Genomic DNA, 20,506 nt, shown 5'->3' on the forward strand with positions numbered 1-20,506 from the left:
GGGCGACGGCACGACGTGACGCACAACTCGACGCGTCGTGTGTGTACAAACGTAATGGCAAGAACTGTTGCGTCGTGCCGTCGCGTCGTGTAGTTGCGTCTCCTTGGAAGAGGCTAGAGAGAGGCAGACATGTGTGTCGTAATGGAGATATCTATTAGCGATTATAATCTGCTTCCAATAGAGATGAACTATTTCTAATAGAGATACATGTATCTCTATTCTAATCTCTACTACTAATAGAGATATCTCAATTTTGTTTCCTGTTTTGGATGCCCTCTAAAATCTAGGGTAATTGGAATGAATTTATACACCGAAATGCAGAAAGCCAGGGCCTTACTCGGTAGCGGTATGCAGTGGAAATGACACGCATTTGTGAGCTGGAATTGTAGTAGGAATGGGCGGACTATTAGCTCTGCGTTTAACGTAGTTGAGGGGCGCTCCAGGGTTCTCTAAGTGACCAGGTTTTCAAACCACAATCACACTACCCCAATCTCCAGAAGTGGAAACGAAATAGAGATATCTCTATTTGTAATATAGATAATCTCCATGGAAATAAAGAGATCTCTGTTTCACTATTAAAGGTTTGCTTTACATGTCTCCAAGATATCTTTATTTCGTGATTAAATGTTTACTTTGCACGCCATAGGCTTTGCACTGTGAATGGCTACTTTTTTGTACATCAGAGAGACTTTGCAAGCGTCGCCTTGGTGACCTCTTCGCGGAACACTTGCGCAGTGTGCGCCAACAGACACCGGGTCCATTGATTTCCATTATCCGCCCCGAGCTGAAGTGCACCCCCAATCGGCGAAAAGAAAGACAGGTGGTTGCAAACGGGTTCTTGAACGCGTTCTGCGTGTTCGCAAAGACCATACATGCCGGAGGAAATTAGCTACACGTACTCAGCGTGCTCCGCGTCAAACACACATTAAACTTGCGCGCCTCACGGCGCACTTGTGCGGTAAGTACCAAAAAACCACGCCCTCTTTTGTTCCGCTCGGAGCAGATAATGGAGATCAATGACCCAGTCTCACTGCCGTGCACATTGATCTCCATCCGGTTCGTGAGTGTGACATTACTTCAGTTTAAACCACGCCCACTGCACATGCACTGCACCTAGAGTTACATGTATTGATCATCGCTTACATGGAACCGGAAGTTAACGCACAATTTCAGCAATCGCCCAATGGGAGCCTGCATATCGTTGCGCGTCCGCCTTTGTGACGAAGTCACTTACGAACTTGATAGAGGTCAATCGTCGTGACGTATTTCATTTACTCTAAAGTGAGCGAGGAGACAACCTCGACTCTATGGGCTGCGTGTGTGATGGGGGGGGGGGCGTGCAGAATGCAAAAATGACACTGACTGGCTATTCAGGATGAATATAGACTAATCTGATTAGACGCCTAACTGCGGTGGCACCGCACTCAAACACCCATTCTTCAGCTTGACGTGCATTTGGCAAATCACGACACTCTGTTGGTCGAAGAGGCATGTATACGCCTGCGTACCACCTGTCCACGAGCGTTGTGCCACTGCAGTTATGGCTTCTAATTCTGCTGGTCGAATTAAACTATATACATAAACGTAAAATGAATCGCACGCGTATTTCAAAAGATACACGTATTCTCCTGCTTCACGCACGTACAAATCTGTGTCGCGCGTAAACACACTGACAGTGGGTGCGTTCGATTAGCTTCCCTGAACACACCAGTGTTACACTCAAGGGAAGCCTCAAAATGAGGCTTATCGAACGCTGCAGAGTGTTTTCCAAGGCATCCTGGGAAAAAGGTCAAGTCCCCGCCTCGTTTCATCATGTACGTCCATGCTCGAACAATCCATCCGTGACGTCATTACACTCGGGCAGCCTCCAGAAACCTGCTCGCCAGCTGGGGTAGTGGTGGCTGACACCATGGCAGGCACGAACATCAAGTGATGGCTAAACGAACGCTCTCGTGTAAGTTTGACTTACACGTGTAAGCTAATCGAAGGCCTAATTTAAATAGCCCAAATTGGGTGCGTTCGATTAGTTTACTCGTGTAAGTAAAACTTACACAGAGCCATCATTTAGCCATCACGTGATCTAGTCGTTCGGCCTGCCCTGGTGTCAGCCACCTGACTACCCCGGCCGGCTGGCGAGCGGGTCTGTGGAGGCTGCCCGATTGTAATGACGTCATGGATGGACTGTTCGAGCACGGACGTACGTGGTAGAACGTAGCGGGGGCTTAACCTTTTTTCCAGAATACCTTGGCCTCATTTCGAGGCATCCCTTGGTGTAACACTGGTGTATTCAGGGAAGCTAATCGAACGCACCGACAGTGGGATATTTAAAACATACAATACCTGGGGTTAGATCGCTAAAGGATGCATTCCACCAAATGGTCATATTTCTGCGCGCGAGCTCATAAATATTTTGTGATCCCACCGTGTTTTTACAATAAGACATGCCATACCATAATCAGGAGGGATCATGGAAATAAAATCCTGAATTTGGGGCTGATAGTTTCCAGTTCGGGGTATTTCTTTCACAAAAAGCCCCAAATTGCGGGCCTGTTTTGGATAGAGGCGGGTGGCTACATTCAGAAATGAGCGCTGAGTTTTACTGCTGTAATGGGGCTTTCTTCCTTGAAAGGCGAGTAAAATAATTTTCGTGGCTAACCCCCATGAAATTGAAACTAAAAGTGGTCTTCTGGCCATAATCTGAAATTCCAGTGAAAACGCTGAGGCCAACCGCTTCACGAGAGTCAACAGGCGGCGCTATTTCGGTCCGATGTTGCACTGTTTTCTATGGGCGCCTATTTGGTGTAGTGCAACCGTAACGCGTTCGTACGTACGTCGAGTCGCGTGTTTATAAATGGAGGCGACATACGATGCCAACCTCGATCCCCATGGGCTGAGTGCGCGTTCCTTCAGATCGCGCAAGGCATGGTGGGAACCAACATTGCGCGGCAAGATCGTACCCATGGAAACGAGGTTGCCCCACAAACGCATGACACGTTCGCTTAGACGTAGTCGTAGTCACTAGCTGTTTTGAACAGGGTGCAACCTGAAGGTCAGTGGTCTTATATAGTCATCATATTGACAAAAACATATACAGTCAGTGCTCTTAATTCATCTTATTGCCAATAAGATCAGATAAATTAAGAGCACTGACTGTATATATTTTTGTTGATAATTTTTCTGATCACGGTGCTATGCAGCCCTTTCATATTTCTCTGGTCGTAGTCTTAGTCATGTCGCGCCGGCGCCATTTTATCGACAAGAAAAGAACTCATGACGTCACGCAACGTCAACACGTACTCGAACTCCATCGATATTATGCACAATTGTTCATTAATTACATTACAGAGATAGTACATGTACAGCTTTCTACTACATAGAAAGTAGAACTAATGTGCATGTAGCCTACCAGAACTCGAGCGACTGCCACGCTGATCGACTGAAGAACTATGGTAACATGTGTAAGTAGTATAGTAATATTATTAAACATTTTAAAGCCATGTTAATGCCACATTTTCAGACTCGGTCATTTGATGATCTGATGATGGTCTAGCCCCACTAGTGTGATGTGGCACGGACCCTCACTCCTGATCCATCCTTAGCTACACATCCGTATACACAATTTCGTGTCGGCGTATTGAACATTTCGGCGCACCCACTTATCATCGTGGGCGCAATTTCTTTTGCTCACGGACATGATCCTTGACCTTTCTGCTTTCTAAAAACCATTTATTGAATGATTTCACTCGCGTTATTGAGGTATTTTCCAGTCTTTTTGCCTTTAATCTAACAGGCTCGCTCTCTCAGTTGCCATCTTTAAAATAAGATCGTTGAACAATACGTCACTTGACCCGTCGTCGTCTCGACGGCTGTTCCATGTCAAGACATATGTAATAAACGGACTGAGCGATAAGATTCTACTTGTACCAATGGGGTCTTATAAACGGACTGAGCGATAAGATACTATATGTACCAATGGGCTCTTACAAAACTTTGGCAGCAGTTTAGATGTCTTGACATGGAACAGCCGTCGAGACGATGAGGGGTCAAGTGACGTAATCTTCAACGACCTTATTTTAAAGATGGCGACTGTGAGAGCGAGCCCATTAGATTAAATGGATAAAGGCAAAAAGACTGGAAAATACCTCAATAACAAGAGTGAAATCATTCAATAAATGGTTTTTAGAATGCGGAAAGGTCAAGAATCATGTTCATGTGCAAAAGAAATTGCGCCCATGATGATAAGTGGGTGCGCCGAAATGTTCAATACGCCGACACGAAATTGCGTATACGGATGTGTGGCGAAGGATGGATCGGGAGTGAGAGTCCGTGCCACACTAGTGGGGCTAATGATGGTCATATTCTACTCCGTCATTGTCCATGTGACTTCAGGCCAATTACATGGTGTTCATTACCGTTCATGCCTTCAGCACCCTTTTCCTAGAAATTATAATAATCATAATAAGGGAATAAATTTTTCTTTTTTTTCTTTATCTAAACAAGTTGTTGGTGATATCCTCTTTCATATCAGAAAAAAAGAGGGAACAAAGCTTTTGGTTTTTGAGGAAAATTTAGGGGTAAAACGGTAGTGGGTCCTACTTTGAGAACTCGAAGTCATTAATTCCGTGATACTACGGGGTATCGAAGTCAACTCCATGATACTATGGAGTATCACGCAGTTAGTGACTTCAAGTTCTCGAAGTAAACTAAAACGGCAGCATACATGACTGACCCGAAGAGCTGTGAACGACGACAAATTAGCAAATGTAGTCTGGACCTGGATGGAGGTTTTTTGATAAATCCAACATTGCTGACATGGCTGAGTTAGGGAGTCTGGCACTTTTCAGCTTTTTGTTTGACCCCCACAAATTTAGTACCATTGGAAAGAAAATTTTAAAAGAAATTAAATGGTATAAAGTTTAGCTCAATAGCTGTAAGTATAGTGAAGTTACAAATTTTTTGGTTGTTGAAATTAGGTGTAATTAGTCCATCTCTTTTTGGGGGTGGACACAAATGTTATTTTCATCAATGTATTTGAACCACATGAAGTCTTGTTCCTCATCGGTTCCACTTCCAGGCATGGCAGAGTTGGACAAAGATCTGTAGTTAAGTCACAGAAGAAGTGTAAAGTAAACAATATCTTTTATTATGGAGAACTTTATCAATAATAAACATAGGATACATGTACATGTATACAGTAACAGGTCGTTTGAGTTGGGCTTGAAATGTTTAGGGATGTGTGAAAGGTCACTGAAGTATAGATTTGATATGATATTTTGTCATCAATAAATAGCTATAAAATAGGGGACCAAGTCTGTCAGATGTCGTAAGTTCCTTTAAGTCAGTTCATTTTTGACAGGGTCTTTTGGTAACATTTCATTGAAACAACACATGCGGTTTATGCGCTTGTTATTTGCATCTTACTCCCCGTTCACCATGCGTCAATCTGATGCACATGCATACACCATACAGTATGTGCACAGCTGCGTGACAGTACCCTAATACAAAAGGGCTGTTCGGCACCAGTTTGAAATCGTTTTTGGACAAAAAACAACTTCCTTTTCTTCCTTAAATTCCAAGCTTCCAAGTAAACACCATTTCATATACATGTACATGTATGTTTCATCAACTCCTTATATGTTTTGGGGGATTTTCAACAAAAAATGCACGTTTTTCGTCACCTTTTTGTAGTCTTCACAAACCAAAACAAGGCTTGGCAGTGCTTTAAGGTAAATTTGTGCACCTTACAAAAAGTGGCCAGCTCCATGTACATTTGTACATGTAGCGTATAGCAGACATTGGCCCCCTGTTCGTACCGGTATATGTTGTCTTGAGTCAGTGTATGTACAACTGTTCATGAATATAGTTTGTTCAAAATGGCGAATGGAATGTTTTGTGAAGGCGCATGTACATTATGTATATGTACTTTGTACATGTATTAGTGTACATGTACATACCTCGTAGAGGCTGGAGGGCATATTTCACACACTTTCCTGGCCTACTTATGGTGTTTTACACAAATGCACACCTGTACATGTACAATTCTATGCATGTTGCAGTTAGGAGTGGAACTTGAATCCAGTTGGTTTTTGTTTTTATTTAGTTTTGACAGTGGACTTGTACTATTCATTTTCTGAGTTGTGAAACCAAAAATCTGACAGAAAAAAAAGAATGAAGAGTCTGTCGCAAGGGAAAAAGACACTTTTGCCTTTTGCTCAACCCAGTCTCAACTCATGTGGGAGAAATTGGTACATGTACATGTATATTCATTAAAATACATGTACATGTAAAAACACATGTACTGCACCTGGAACAAGTTCACTTTAATAATGTCTGCAAATGATTACATAATAGAGAAGTTTAGCTGCAAGTTTTACATGAACACAAACATGAGGAAAGTGTGGACTTTTGCTGATGTCAGCGCTTCCTGTGCATTGTTTTTGCAGAAATCAGATGATCAGACGTGTTTGATTTTTCTGAAATTCAGGCAGTTGGATTTGGAATTACTGACTTTGTCCCACCACAGCATTTACAATGTACATGTAGTTGGTGTGTGGTACATTTTTGTAACTTCTTATACGTTTTTAGATTACAGTACTTCAGGTACACATCTACAGTGTACACGTATATAAAGCACCAAATTGTTGCACAGTCCACATATATCCCACATACCTGTACTATCCTGTTTATGGTCCATCTGTTCTCAGATTTCTTGGAGATCAAGTCTGCCTAAGTAGATTTCTTTTCTATACATGTACCAGAATGATATTGTACCACAGACACATCAGACTGTGGCTTAGCAATGCAGTGAACTTTCTTTGCAGTGCAGGGAACTTGAATTCTTTTTCTTTTGTTTTTCTTGACAGTAACCCTGCATGTGCAGACACTTGAGTGTCCAAAGTAAAGTACAATGTACACAGTTACATCAATTCAAACTTTCTGAGACCCTGAAAAGCAGAAAATACCAACAACAGACTGTACTGCATACCGGAAGACAACAGCAAGTCACATTCTACTGTAATTAAATAGGCAAACAAATTTGGTGTAGCTGCACCCATCAGAACTTGTAACTCGGCACACCATAGCTGACTGGAGAATGAAAATTGATATCCATAATCACATTCTTCCTGAGAGATGGCCAGACCTTAAAGAGGTGAGTTCTTTCAGGGAAACGGAAGTATTCTAGGTTTTCTGCTGTGCCATGTACATGCAATCTTCAGCTACATGTACAGTACATGTACTTCAAGGCCCTGAGATGTTAAGAAAATGCTCCGCCTCCTCGCCCCCCCCCCAAAAAAACCCCAAAAACTAAATTGTATCTTCACCAACTGCAATGGCATTCAAATTGTACTGTAGCACTTTGGAGTCTTATAAAATTGGAATGGCTGATGATTCTTACTTTACAACTAACACAACAACTTTACAACTTTCTACAACTAATGGATTCAGTTGTGTTGAGCTTACAACTATTACTTGTACTTGGTACTGTATGCCATGGTCCAGTTTTCTTTACAGGTTTGGATTTGGTCAGATTCAAAAGGTTCCAGTGGAAAACACTGGAGGATTTTCATGAATGGATGTAGTTTCTTTTGCATTTTGTTCATAGAGTTAGACAAACAGTCATGACAGTTCCAAAACAGTTGTGATTGAGTAATGCTGAAATACATGTACATGTATGTGCAGAGAAACATAAAAGGGCTGCGTAGCACCGTGATCAGAATATTGACAAGAATATAATATAAAATCAGTGCTCTGAAATATGTGACTGCCGAGCTTCTGGTAACTGAGTACCTTCTTCAGAGATTGCCGAGCTTTCGATGTAATTCCCTGGCTGTCCCTTTTCCCTTCCCCCTTGATATTTTATGTATTTTTCTCAAAAGCCTGTAACCTTGCTTACAAAAATTAAAAAAAAATCTGTGGTCAGATTTGTCTCTTTCAATGAAACCTTGTTAACAGAAGGTCTCATTTTCTGTGGCAGCGATATGGCTATGGTGGTTGGATCCAGATGTACCCTCACTGTGAGGGCAAGTCACGCATGATGAGAGATGGTAAACTGTTCCGCATCATTGAGGACAACTGTTACAAGCCTGAAGAAAGATTACGGGAAATGGATGCCACAGGTACTAACTGTACACAAAAAAAGGGAATTGTTGCTGAATTCCTTTCACCATTGCTAATTTCAGCCATGAGTGTCAGGTGATGGATCTAACTTTTTAGACAAACTAATTTCTTTCAAACATTTTTCCTCAGACTTAAAAACAAAGAAATTAAAAGCTGTTCATCTTACCACATACATGTATTTGGAATTTATTGTTATTTATTTATTTATTTTTTATCCATTTATTTATTGTTAATGTTTTTTATTTTCAAATAGCATCTTTTTGTACATGCACTGTAGGATTTACTTTTCATTTCATACAGTGATGTACATGTACGTGTAGCTCTACTTGAGAGGCATGCAAGTTTCTTTAGTTCTAGTTAATTTGTAATATGTTTGTCTGCACTGGTAGTTTCTATATACAGTAGTATTATTGTTATAAGTGTCTGTGGGGCCTCTAGTTGATAAGCTATGCTTCTTGGGTCTCCATCTATCAACTTAATGTGTACCATCTTTATCTCTTTATATTACTGTAAATGGAAATGAAGTGAAATGAAGTTGGTTTTTTTATAGCATGGAGCACATGCAACCAGTTTCCATTTGAATTTACTGTTGAGACAGGGGCACAGGGCACCCTTTGAAATGACCACCCACAAGCCTCTGTCTTCTTTGCCAGCAATGTCCACAAAGCTGATTGTCTCCATCCATTTTCTGCTGACTGGCAGTGAAGTTAATCCTTTCAAAGATGTTCATGTCATTATGTTCTCTGCCCCCACCATCCATCATACCCATTGACCTAATCCATGACTACTGAAAGAATTTGAATCTTTCTTTGTGAAAATTCTAAACGTTACATGAAGGTGTAACAGTGCAGGCGCTGTCCACAGTCCCGGTGATGTTCAGCTACTGGGCTAAGCCTGAAGACACTCTGGATCTCTGTCACATTCTGAATGATGACTTGGCCAAGACTGTCCAGAAATACCCCAAGCGCTTTGTGGGCCTAGGCACTCTCCCCATGCAGGCACCAGAACTGGCTGTCCAAGAGTTAAGGAGATGTCGGAAGGTATCATGTCTTGTGCTTTGTTCACTCCACAGCTGGTTCCTTAAGCATTTAGCTTGTTGTTTCACTAGATCTTTTTGATTTTAATAATTGCATTTTCAAAAGAATTTAATTTCCAATGTGTAGGTTATACGTCTGTCCACCTTTAGAGTATTTTTAACATACTCACATGTAAATATTTTAGTAACAGATTATGGAGAAAGGCTGCTTTCACAATGACAACAAGTTCAAGCTAACAGATTTAGGAACTGTGAAGGTATTATTGATGTCATTGGTACATGTAGTTATTGATCTTCTTTGCAGGAGCTTGGCTTCCCTGGCGTGCAGATTGGCTCCCATATCAACGATTGGAATTTGGATGCACCAGAATTACAGCAAGTCTTTGCAGTAAGCAACAAACATTAAAAAAAACACAGCCTATTTTCTTTTGTATTCATCGTTGTCCGGTGAATTTAGGTTGCAATAATGCAAGGAACAGCATTTATAGTGGAGTACTGCAGGGACCATCAAACACAATAAATTCTGGGTGTAACCAACACTAGCACTGTAGTATGGTATCAAATACTTGCATGGTTTCTGATAAATCATGATAACTGTACATAAACCAAGAGCACTTCTCTATTGCTACCTTAAGGTCATGCTTAAGACCATACATGTACTCGTACCTCTGGCAATTGCAAGAATTCTAGATTTTTAATGTTTTTTGGGGGAAACCTCTTGCCTTCGGCATTTGTGGACTGGAACATCAATATTTTGAACACAGGAACTCTAATACTGAATCTAGCACTTACAGCACTTTCCAGTTTCCATGTGCTATGGTACACATGAAAGTGAGTTTGATTTACACATACTGTGGGGCACTGTACATGTATGAGTAGTTTGGTGTGTGGAAATCCAATTTGTGAGGAGCTGACTTCATTGGTTCCCATGCAGTTCATCTTCACTGTAGATAACTGAAGTAGGGAACCAGATATGCTTGTGCTTGAAGTAGTTTCGCTAGCATGTGCCTGCATTATGCTCATATTATGGAATAACACAATGCGGGCATTGTTTTGTGTCACAGTTGAACATTGCATTAAGTTTGACTTCTTAATACAGTTGACTCCCGTTATAACGAGCTCGGTCATAACGATAACCCGGATGCAAGGAGCATATTCTCCCAGTCCCGAACAATTTGTGTTCATTGCTATGGAGAAATATTTGGTTATTACGTGCACGAATATTGCGAGACTCCGCCTACAACGACGATTTGTGCCGACCCCATGCCAGCAAAAGTATTGTTCTCAACCCATTTACAGCGACTTTTTCCAAACCGTATTATCTGCAGCTGTCAACGACAAATCTTTTGTCCCGATTCGGGCATCATACGTTTTCCCAGTCTGTCAAGACCTTATCAATGCACCTTTGTAAGAACTTAAACGTAATATTGTTTCATCTCACCAATCTTTAATCAATGACATTGCGCCCTCTCTTTTCCCATTTTGTTAAATGCAAATCTAATGTGAAACGCATCCCCCTTAAAACAGGTGCAGGAAAATATGCCCTACAAAAAGCATCAACATAATCCGAAGCTATTATTTGCATGTATAAAAGAAAAATTCCACTAGAAAAATAATCTCATCTACATCTCAACGAAAACTCCGGACATACTGGTAATAGTGACGCCCTCTTTTGACTGGTTTTAGCCAATTCATGACGAAAGCAAAACGAACACTCAGGATGTGTGACGTACATGTACTTACTGGCACGGACTTGAATGTTTCTTCTCACTCGGCTGTTCTTCTCGGCTTCTTCTGATCCAGGTTGTCAAATATTTGACATTAAAATGTACTTTATTGATATCATTTTATTCATCAACATTAGATAAAAATTTAGCTTCAATAAGAGACACATAACATTGGCTTTTCATGTGTTTGGCGTGCGGTATCGTTGTACCTGTACATGATTACAACAGACATATACGTGGCTATAAACTTGTTCAAAATGAGTTTGAAAAATTGCGCTCCGGTTTTAACGACGCTCCGGCTATAACGACAGAATTGTGAAAGTCCGCCGGCCCTCGTAATAACGGGGTTGAATGTATGTCAAAATGGAAGTTGAAAGTGCAGAAAATGTAAAATTAATTACTGAAAGAGTGAAAAATGAGTTTCCCTCTCACTGGCTAGAATAAAAAACAGCGATCGGATGTTTGTTTTGTGTTAACGTTACATAACATAATATCGATTGAAAGCAATGTGCTACCATATACATCCTTTTGCCAGGAAGCCATCGCTAGGCTTACAACAAAGCCACACGTGTTTACTCTTTTGCAAGCAAAATAAAAGCTTGAGTCATTCAACAGCACAGTTTCTGTTCATGAAAAGAAGGGGCCAGGAAACCTGTAGGTGCTCATTATGTGCAACTGATATTAGTCAGATCTGGTGCACACCTATTTTACCCGTATTTTCCTGTACATGCTTACCCAATTTCATGATTTTTTGGTGTGGACTTACAACCCCCGGCATCCCTGCATGGTACAGTATGCTGACTTTAGTGCATGTTATGAAAGGCTCTAGGTTCCCCTTGATCACTGCGAAATAATCTTGGCTACACCAACTTCAGTGGGGTACTCACACAAAGACATCATGAGTGATACATGTTCAGATCGTGTGTATGGATGTGGATATTACAACATACATGTACATGTATAGGTACACGTACCGGTATATGTACATGTCTGTGTGAAAGAGAGCACACCTGCCGGATGTCATCCCCAGAGAATGCTATTATTTGGTAAGAAAGTGCCCTCTCCTGTTCAAGTATTGAGCCCATAGTTTCAGACCGTCATAGGCATACATGCACTCTTTGTGGTTTTGTGTAGGCTGCAGAGGAGTATGACTGTGCAATTTTTGTGCATCCTTGGGACATGGAGCTTGGTGGTCGCATGTCTAAGTATTGGCTACCTTGGCTAGTCGGTATGCCAGCAGAAACAGCTACAGCAATGTGCTCTATGATCTTTGGAGGAGTCTTGGAACATTTCCCAAAGCTCAAAGTCTGCTTTGCACATGGAGGTAGGTGCAACATTTACATTGGGCTATTAAATATGCTGCATTTACTTTGGGAGTACTGCAAGATATTTAGAAATTAAGAGGAAAGTATTAACCACTTCCTGCTGGGGCATTTATCAACGTTGATGATGCTGGGCTGAATATTTATCATTTTCTTTCTGTTTTCAAAATTCTTTAAAAATTCTTATCTTCATTTATTGGACACTTACAAACACGTGAAGGCATGTCTGGTGTCCACTCTAGCCAGACAGACAAAATCTATTGACGCCTGAGTATTTCAGCCAGGCCTGCAGCCTTGTAAAAAGAGCCAGATTTTGTGGTGTTACTTAATATTCTTTTGGTCACGAACCTGGCTCAGTGCACTGCTGACCTCTTTTCAATAGGGGCCAGATTAGCATGCAGCGGTGCTGTGTGGCTCATCCCTGTGGTGGTGGAGCGCTTGTCCCCAGTGTAATCCGCTAGCTCTCAATGCCCCAAACTGTGGTATACTGTTTCAAAACAAGGCAGGATTATCTCCACTTTTGAGAGTGAAAAAATGTTGGTAATGCCCAGCAGCCTGGTCTTTTGTTCCGAGTACGGTCTTTTGTTACAAGGCCCTGTTCCCTTTGTCTGAGTTTGGAGACCCGGCCACACATATAAAGCATACATTTCCAGATCCGGAGTCCCCGGCAGGAAGTGGTTTAGATAACTGTAAGTCTGACTCAGCATGTTAATATTTCAGTGAAAATTCTTTACACTGCTTTCCCACCGTACACATCCATTCAGATGCAGTGCTGGTTTCACATTGTTTGCTTGCCTCCACTATGTTTAAACAATAGCCACCATTACTTCAAGGATGAATAACCACCATGTTTAAAATCTGGCTGCCAAGTTAAACATTTTGGATGTTGCATTTACATTCTGGAATATTTCATCTTACTCAATACCTTGATGAAAAAAGCAGTTTATTGATGTCAAAAAATTACTTCAAATTGTTATGGAGAAGAAGTTGATCTTCCCCAAGATGCACAGAAATATACCAGATCTGTGTGCCAAAATGGGGGCGGGGGGTCCTTAGGTCTGTAAGGGTCCTGAACTTCATGCTAAGGCTTTTCCTCCCACCCCATGTCAATATTTTATCATTTCCCCACCAAGTCAAAACTCAGAGAATACTGACAGTGTCCGCTATAAGTTGTTGCATGTTGTTTTGTTATAACCATAATTATCTCACTTCTTTGTAAGAGCTGATGACAAAAAAATAACCACATGCTTAACTTAAGTCAGTTCATGTACCAGTGTACCGGGACCTGTAGATGTCTTGGCTTTTGTAGCAGGTATTGGTACTAACATTTGTTCCAACATTGACTTCATGGCATCACTTCATGTATACAAAATGCACACCAACTCAGTGCCTTAAATGTTCAAGGCTTGCTACTGCCACTTTATAAAAGGTGTGTTACATGGTTGAGTACGTGTTGATGTACAGTATCAGTGCCAGTCCATTGTCTCTTCCTGCTTGATGCAAAAACTTGCTACCTGTATGACTGATGTCAACCTTTCAAAATATACCAAACACTTTATCTGTGGCTATTTTTTTCCTACATGTACATGTAGGTGGTGCTTTCCCATATACCATTGGCCGCATTGAGCATGGCTTCAACGTCCGCCCAGATCTCTGTGCCGTTGAGAATACCGTCAACCCACGCAAATACATCGGTCGCATCTACACAGACTCCCTGGTTCATGATGAGAAGGCACTCCAGTTTCTTGTCGCTACAATGGGCAAGGTAATCAGAATTGTAAAGAGAGGATGGGGAATGACATCTGGTTTGAGTTGTCTGTTTTGCTCTTTCCATCATAAATTTTGTCAATTTCTATCTTGGTTGCCTTTGCCTTGCACTGTCTGAGTGGTAGCAGCTGTTACTTTTGCGGTTGGCAATATTGCTGTGTGTTTTCACTGGCCACACTTGGATGCTGTTTCCTTTTGACTGGTATTTGTTGAACAAAGACTGAGAAACCACCAACATAAGGTAGAGGGTGTTTTTAAGTTGTGATCCACTGTTCATTGCAGGCTTAAGTTCAAATTGTAATTTTGTCAATTTGGTAACATTGTAAATATTGTAAATAGAAGAAAATGGTATAGCATGCACAGATACATGTACCGGTATGTAACCTGACCTGAAAGGTATAAGCTTATATAGATTGTTTAAAGCCCTGTTTGACACTGCAGCTGTTATCATGCAGCAACACCTACAGCCAGACAGTATTTGTGTTCTGTCACTTCACAGCTATCTAAAAACTGTGTGAAATAAGACAAAACGCTACTACCAGGGGACAAAACACGCAGTTTTACTTTGTGTTATCAGGTTCTGATCTGCTGTGGCAAAGGCACATACACATGTAAGCTGTCACTTGCAGATTCAAAGGGTACAGTAAGTAGTCACCAAGAAGACACTATTGCAGTACTTACCAGGAATACACTGTTACCTTGCCCTGTAACATGTACTGCCATACCCAAAAAGCTAAACATTACATACAGTACACTTGCAATATCAAAGTCAGTTAACTCAAAACTCCACTTATCTTGAAGACATTCTTCATTCTAGCCTGAAGAATAGGCTTCTATGTACAAAAGTACCACTGTATCTCAAAGTACCCACACCAGTACATATGCTTAACTAAAAGTTTTCATAGGACTAATCCAAAAATCCGCCACGAAGTCACTGACAATTAGTAAAAAAAGAAACATTCTGCAAAGCACACTTTGTCTTTTCTGCATGAGGACACACGCATGCTTGCTGCCATTGTAATTGACTGTCGCAACCATCACCTCTAGCCTAAATAAATCCCAGCTTTTAAGCAAGCCTGATTGCTATCGCGGCCCAAATGTAGCTGTGTGCATGGCACTGCAGTGTGCGCTGAAAGAAAAAAATGAAATGAAAGAAATGTCACAAAAAAGTACACAGTTTGGGGGTTTATTTTATTTATCAATAGAACAGAAATCTTACCTGAGAAAAGCCCATTTTTAGAATAATCTTATTCCTGGATATAAGGAAAGAACCACTAATAACGTCCACCACGTAGCCATCATGGGAGCAAGTAGGGTTACTTATGCACTACGGGTGTATGTGTGGACAAGACTCAGGAACTTCTGTTTGCTCAAAATCTGGATAACTCCAATTTTTTATCCGTTCCCCTGCAGTTTTAGTTATTGAGAGTTTACTGTATTTCATTCCACACACTTTAAGACAGTGTGGAAATGCATGCAAGACTGGCTGTCGGTAGAATAATGACTTTACTTCCACATTCAAACACATTTCAAGCAAATGGGGAAAAAAGAGGGCAATATCTGACCACACGCCGTAATTCTATGCGGTCTGAAGTTTGGTGCTGGAACTCTATCTTGTCCCAGCTTCTTCTCATGCATATGGGTGTCTCTGTATTTGATTTTCAGGACCATGTAATGCTTGGCAGTGACTACCCATTCCCCCTTGGTGAGCATCATCCAGGAAAACTCATTGAATCTGTCCAGGAGTTCACTCCAGACCTCAAGGTGAGAAACCATTCTCTTGTGAGGTAAATGTGACACAGTATGACACAAGCACATATTCAAGTAAAAGTCAGAAGACAATACCTGCAGATATGGTACCTCCCAGAAAGCAGTTACAATTCTTTATCTTGTTTGTTGATGATATAACTTAGGTTTAAATGTAGTGAAATGCAGTTCCCTTCTTTTTAAGACTCTGCAACTAGATATTTGAACCAAAGAAAATCATGATGCAAAATGTATCACAGTATTACATGATGAGAAGTGTTGGGGATACGGAAGGGGTGGGTTTTAAACTTATCATCTCTTCAACAAAGTACAGATATCACAGATTTTTAAAGGGTTCAAAGCAACGTTGCTACTACTCACAGAATTGCATATTCGTGCATATTGCATCCTCAGTAAACGAAGTACGGGCAATTAGAAGTGAAGTCTCCAGTTCCAAAGGGATTGTTTGCCTGTAGTTTGTATAAATGTGTGTATGCCAGTAAAGTAAATCAAGTGAATTCTCATCATCACCCAACAGTTGAGCCAGATGTGACATTCATGCTTTTGTTACTGGTATATGACAGGATGCTTTACTGGCTGGGAATGCACTGGAGTTCCTAGGCCTAGAGAGGTCACAGTACGAGTCCACTGACCCTGTGGCATCAGCCTCAAACACCAGTAACAACTGCTCAACCTTACCAATGGAGATGGAACCCCCTCCAAAGAAACAGAAACTGGATATCTGAAAAGGGATCTCAAAGACGGGGAAAGACTCAAGGCAGAAGGAAGCTGACAGTACGTAAAGATAACAAGGGAAAAAGATGGCATTGTTTCCTACGCGATGTTTGCCTCTCCTGTAATCAAGATGTTATGATTGTCTCAAAAACTAAAAGTCTAATGACCATGGTCACTTATGATGATTAGCAATGAGTCAATTTTCCTGTATCCACAGGATCTGAAGGCCTAAATCTACCAATTTAAATTGTACACAAACATGCACCTTAATAAAACAGTGCTTTTGAAGTGGTCATTTCTCACAAAGCTACCCCATGTAGACAGAATACTGTAATGAAACGTCTCAAAAAGAGATTACTTCTCAAACCTTCCTATGCTGAAGTCACTCTTTGGATCACTTAGTAAACACCTCAAAGAAGCACAGCCGTGTTGTGTTGTGCACTGCACCAACTGTCCCTCACAGGAATACCAGATTGCACTTTTGTGCTGCCCAACAACTGTGCTTCACTGTTTCAAGTGCATAATTGTGCAGTAAACCAAATGCAGTGAAGAGGACTGCACAAAAGACCCTGTGTCAGTTTGTGCTGGCAATCTACTGTGTACACACTGAACCTGTGCATGGTTGTGTTCCATATAGAAAACACATGCAAGAGAGTGACTGTGGGCACTTGTGCATATTTGTGCTCTAAAACCAAAGGAGGGTTATCATTCTTTGCATTCCAAATTGAGACATCTCTTTAGCCTGAACAAGATGCTGAGCAAACTATTTTACTCATTGTTCCTATTAAGTGTTGAGGATTGTACTTATACCAAGCACTTGCCAAGGGTGTACGGATTAGTACATCATAATTAAGTAGAAAGGTGTGACCTCCAAACAGTCTATGGCCAGTTAAATCACTTCTTGTCTTGTTGCTGCTCATTTGATGTCAAGACTTGACTCTGACATTGAGGGACTCAACCTATCCCCCAAAAGATGCCATGATGATGTATATGCAGGGGCAGATGAACAAGATGTATTCTTAAAACAGTATTTTCTGTTGTAAAAATGTAAATATATCATGGAACTTGCATTGCAGCATGTGCGAAGCACATTGTAAAGTTTTTGTGTGTGTTTATAGATGACCACTATGTTCTGGATCGTGTTAAAGGGAGTGTCTCAAAATTTGGGAATGTTGATGGTCCACTGGAATGATCCTGTTCAGAACACTGGCATTTCTTTGAAATGTGCTGTGTTCTGGATAATAGCAGTTGGGCATACGTTTGCCTACTTTAATGTAGTGGAATGGATAAACCCCCATGTACATGTAGCACAAAGCACAGATATATACATTCAGCCTCATCACAATGTTTCAAATAAGTTTTGTTGACTTTTGGACAGGTGTTACATCATAAATGGTATATTACTTTTATACTAAAAGCCTTTTTTCACAGCTGTAAAAATAGAACTCCATGGAATTCATAAAATCAGACAAATGAGTTTGTTGTAAGTGATGGAATTTTAGCAACAGGAATGCTGTTGTGTTGTGGGTTGTCCAGTCATTGTTTTTCCCCCAGAACCCTCAATATTTCTATCCTCATATCCATAACAATTTGCTGAACAAGGTACTGATTTAGTGTTACAGATTTCAGGTCTTAGATAGTTCTCGGACAAGGACCTGTAAGTGGTGATTAACAGACAACATTGTCTCTGAAATCTCACAACTTACATTATCAGGATTTTTAACACTGCCACCCAAATAAACAGTCACCGGTAAATTCTATTGTAATTATTCCCCAGGTTGTATCAAATAAAACAAGTGTTATCCATTAGCACTCCAAAAACAAGCAAAACCTACTCTCAAAGGACTGTTATTGGCAAGGACATTCATGTAACTGACAGATTTCCAGTGAGCAAATGCATCGCTACAGGTTGTGGGAACAGTCCCATGGAATGAAGTGCTCTTGGCTGTTCCACTTGACCGTCTCAATGAAACGGTGTGTTCCTAATGGAATGCTTGAGCATTTGGCTGTTGCAACATGCTGTTCCAGTGAGAATGTTCCAAGCGTTCTGAATTTTGAGACGTTTCAGAAGTGCATTTTCCATGACGGGGTAGACATCGATATGTACATGTACCATTTTCTGTTTTGTTTTAATTTTGTTTGTTTTTTCAATCAGATTTGAATGTTAAGTTTTGATGTCATCATCCATGAAAAGTAGTATTGCAGTTGCCTTGATCCACTGGCACCAATTCCTCTTGGCAATGGTGGAGTTTAGGAACATCAAAGGGAACAGATCCTCCTGTTTGTTGACCAGATATGCAATAGACAATGACTTCTCTGTGTTTCTTCCCAATATGGGGATACTTAAAATGATCTTCTATGCTGCAACAAAATTAGTACATGTATGAAGGCACCTTTCCACATATGTTTTGAGTGTTTGTTGCGTTTCACTTTTATGGACATAAAAATCGACTCCATTAACATCATACACTGTGGGTTGCGTTTGGCTGTCAAAGGAGCAATTTTGATGGATATGCAATGCTTGGCACAAGTGTTGCCATGCACATGGAAAGGTGCCTTGACTGTTGTAAGGTTAACAATTCTGCCCCTCCAAAGTACAACTATGGGAATATGCATTAATCACAACGTATTCACCTTCATGAAAAAAAAATTTTTTTTTGTTGGAAAGTGGAAGTTACTAAGAACCATTTCATGTACATGTAGTATTGACAAGCTTATAATTTATAGCCCATCAACAGTGTAATTTATTGGAAATGAAATACATCATAAATAAAATTGTCATTTTAAACACATGAAAGACAGAAATGTGACAGTTGTGTCACACGGAATATTTTTTGTTGGAAGAGACTTAGTGTTGTAGTCGAGACCATCACAAGACCATGCACAAGACCAGTCACAAGTAGCAGTGAATAACAAAGGAATGGATTTGTTGCAGTTCATTTGAATAGCTTGTGACTTGAATTCAGACTAGAGGTCTTGTGTTGGTCTTGTGAAGGTCTTAAATGATCTCAATTACAACTCTGAAGAGACTCTATTTCAGTTCTTGAAATCCAGAATTTGTTATTGTAAATAATGTATGTTGTGCTACTGCTGCTGGAAATAAAACAATGATAGTTCCAGAAAATGTTTTGCCCAAATGTTATCACTTTGTAGACATGTACGGTACATTTTAACGTGATGAGATTCCTGTTCATATGGATTACTCTTATTTGTGCACTGCAAAGCAGTTAAAAACATTTTTCTTGATGTATATTCGAACCTCGTTAACAAGAGGTCCTTTGGACTTGGCAATTTCCCTTGTTATAACAGCAACCTTGTATTATCTGGAAGAAAAACAAAGAATTGGGGCCTAAAAATGTCCTTGTCATGAGCAGGATCTGGTATAAACAGTGCTCCTATTAATGAGGTTTGACCGTATTGCATTTCCTGACATTGTGGATGATACTTCAGATCTATTGTGCATGGCTACGTGTGCTGCATAGGTAGACAAGGTCATATCTCAACCACTGCAAGTCAGGAAAATTGGTTTGTGTGTCTTGCATAATTTCCATTTGCTTGGCTCAGTTAGCAGTGTCACCAGGAACAACTCAACCTATGACACTTCACCAGAAATAACTCAACCTTTGACACTTTCATTGCCTCAGTACTTGCAAGGTTTGTGCTGATGCCTTCCACTTTGTTGTTCTCTGATAGAAATTAAACAATCAGCGAGCACGGTGAGAGACATGTTAGATAAGAAATAGTACATGTAACTTACTTTCGCCTTCAATCTGTCAGGTTTGTGATCCATGGAGCCAAGGGCAGATGGGGACAAAACTTTTCAAGTGGGTGGAAAAGATTTGGGGAATTTCTACAACCGTTTATGCCCCTCCCCATTTACCAGTACATAGAGCATGCTGTTATTCTACCTGTACAAATTATGCCCAAATGATTACTTCTGGAGGCTAGTTTTCATCATCATTACATCATGAACAGATACATGTAGATGAGCCTTCTGGGCTGCTGGTTAGAGCATCCATCCTGTTTGCAAACTCATCAGTGGCTGCAAGAGCAAC

General features: G+C 40.7%; 1 protein-coding gene across 2 annotated transcripts; it reads left to right on the plus strand.

Moving 5' to 3' along the window:
• The first annotated feature begins 3,266 nt into the window (after window positions 1-3,266).
• LOC110989332 (2-amino-3-carboxymuconate-6-semialdehyde decarboxylase-like) lies at window positions 3,267-19,575 on the plus strand. Of its 2 annotated transcripts, none has more exons than XM_022253641.2 (9): window positions 3,267-3,458; window positions 6,864-7,150; window positions 7,976-8,117; window positions 8,956-9,158; window positions 9,459-9,542; window positions 12,016-12,205; window positions 13,796-13,968; window positions 15,636-15,734; window positions 16,301-19,575. In XM_022253641.2, the coding sequence occupies exons 2-9, from the start codon at window positions 7,094-7,096 to the stop codon at window positions 16,460-16,462; spliced, it is 1,110 nt and encodes a 369-aa protein (XP_022109333.2). In that variant the 5' UTR covers window positions 3,267-3,458; window positions 6,864-7,093; the 3' UTR covers window positions 16,463-19,575. The 2 variants fall into 2 exon arrangements, with proteins under 2 accessions (XP_022109333.2, XP_087003791.1); XM_087147665.1 differs by having other exon boundaries at window positions 3,267-3,449.
• The last annotated feature ends 931 nt before the right edge of the window (window positions 19,576-20,506 follow it).

This window comes from Acanthaster planci, linkage group LG17 (genome assembly GCF_054643075.1).
Source record: "Acanthaster planci isolate LZ-2023a linkage group LG17, COTS_SCS, whole genome shotgun sequence".
Taxonomy (NCBI): Eukaryota; Metazoa; Echinodermata; class Asteroidea; order Valvatida; family Acanthasteridae; genus Acanthaster; species Acanthaster planci.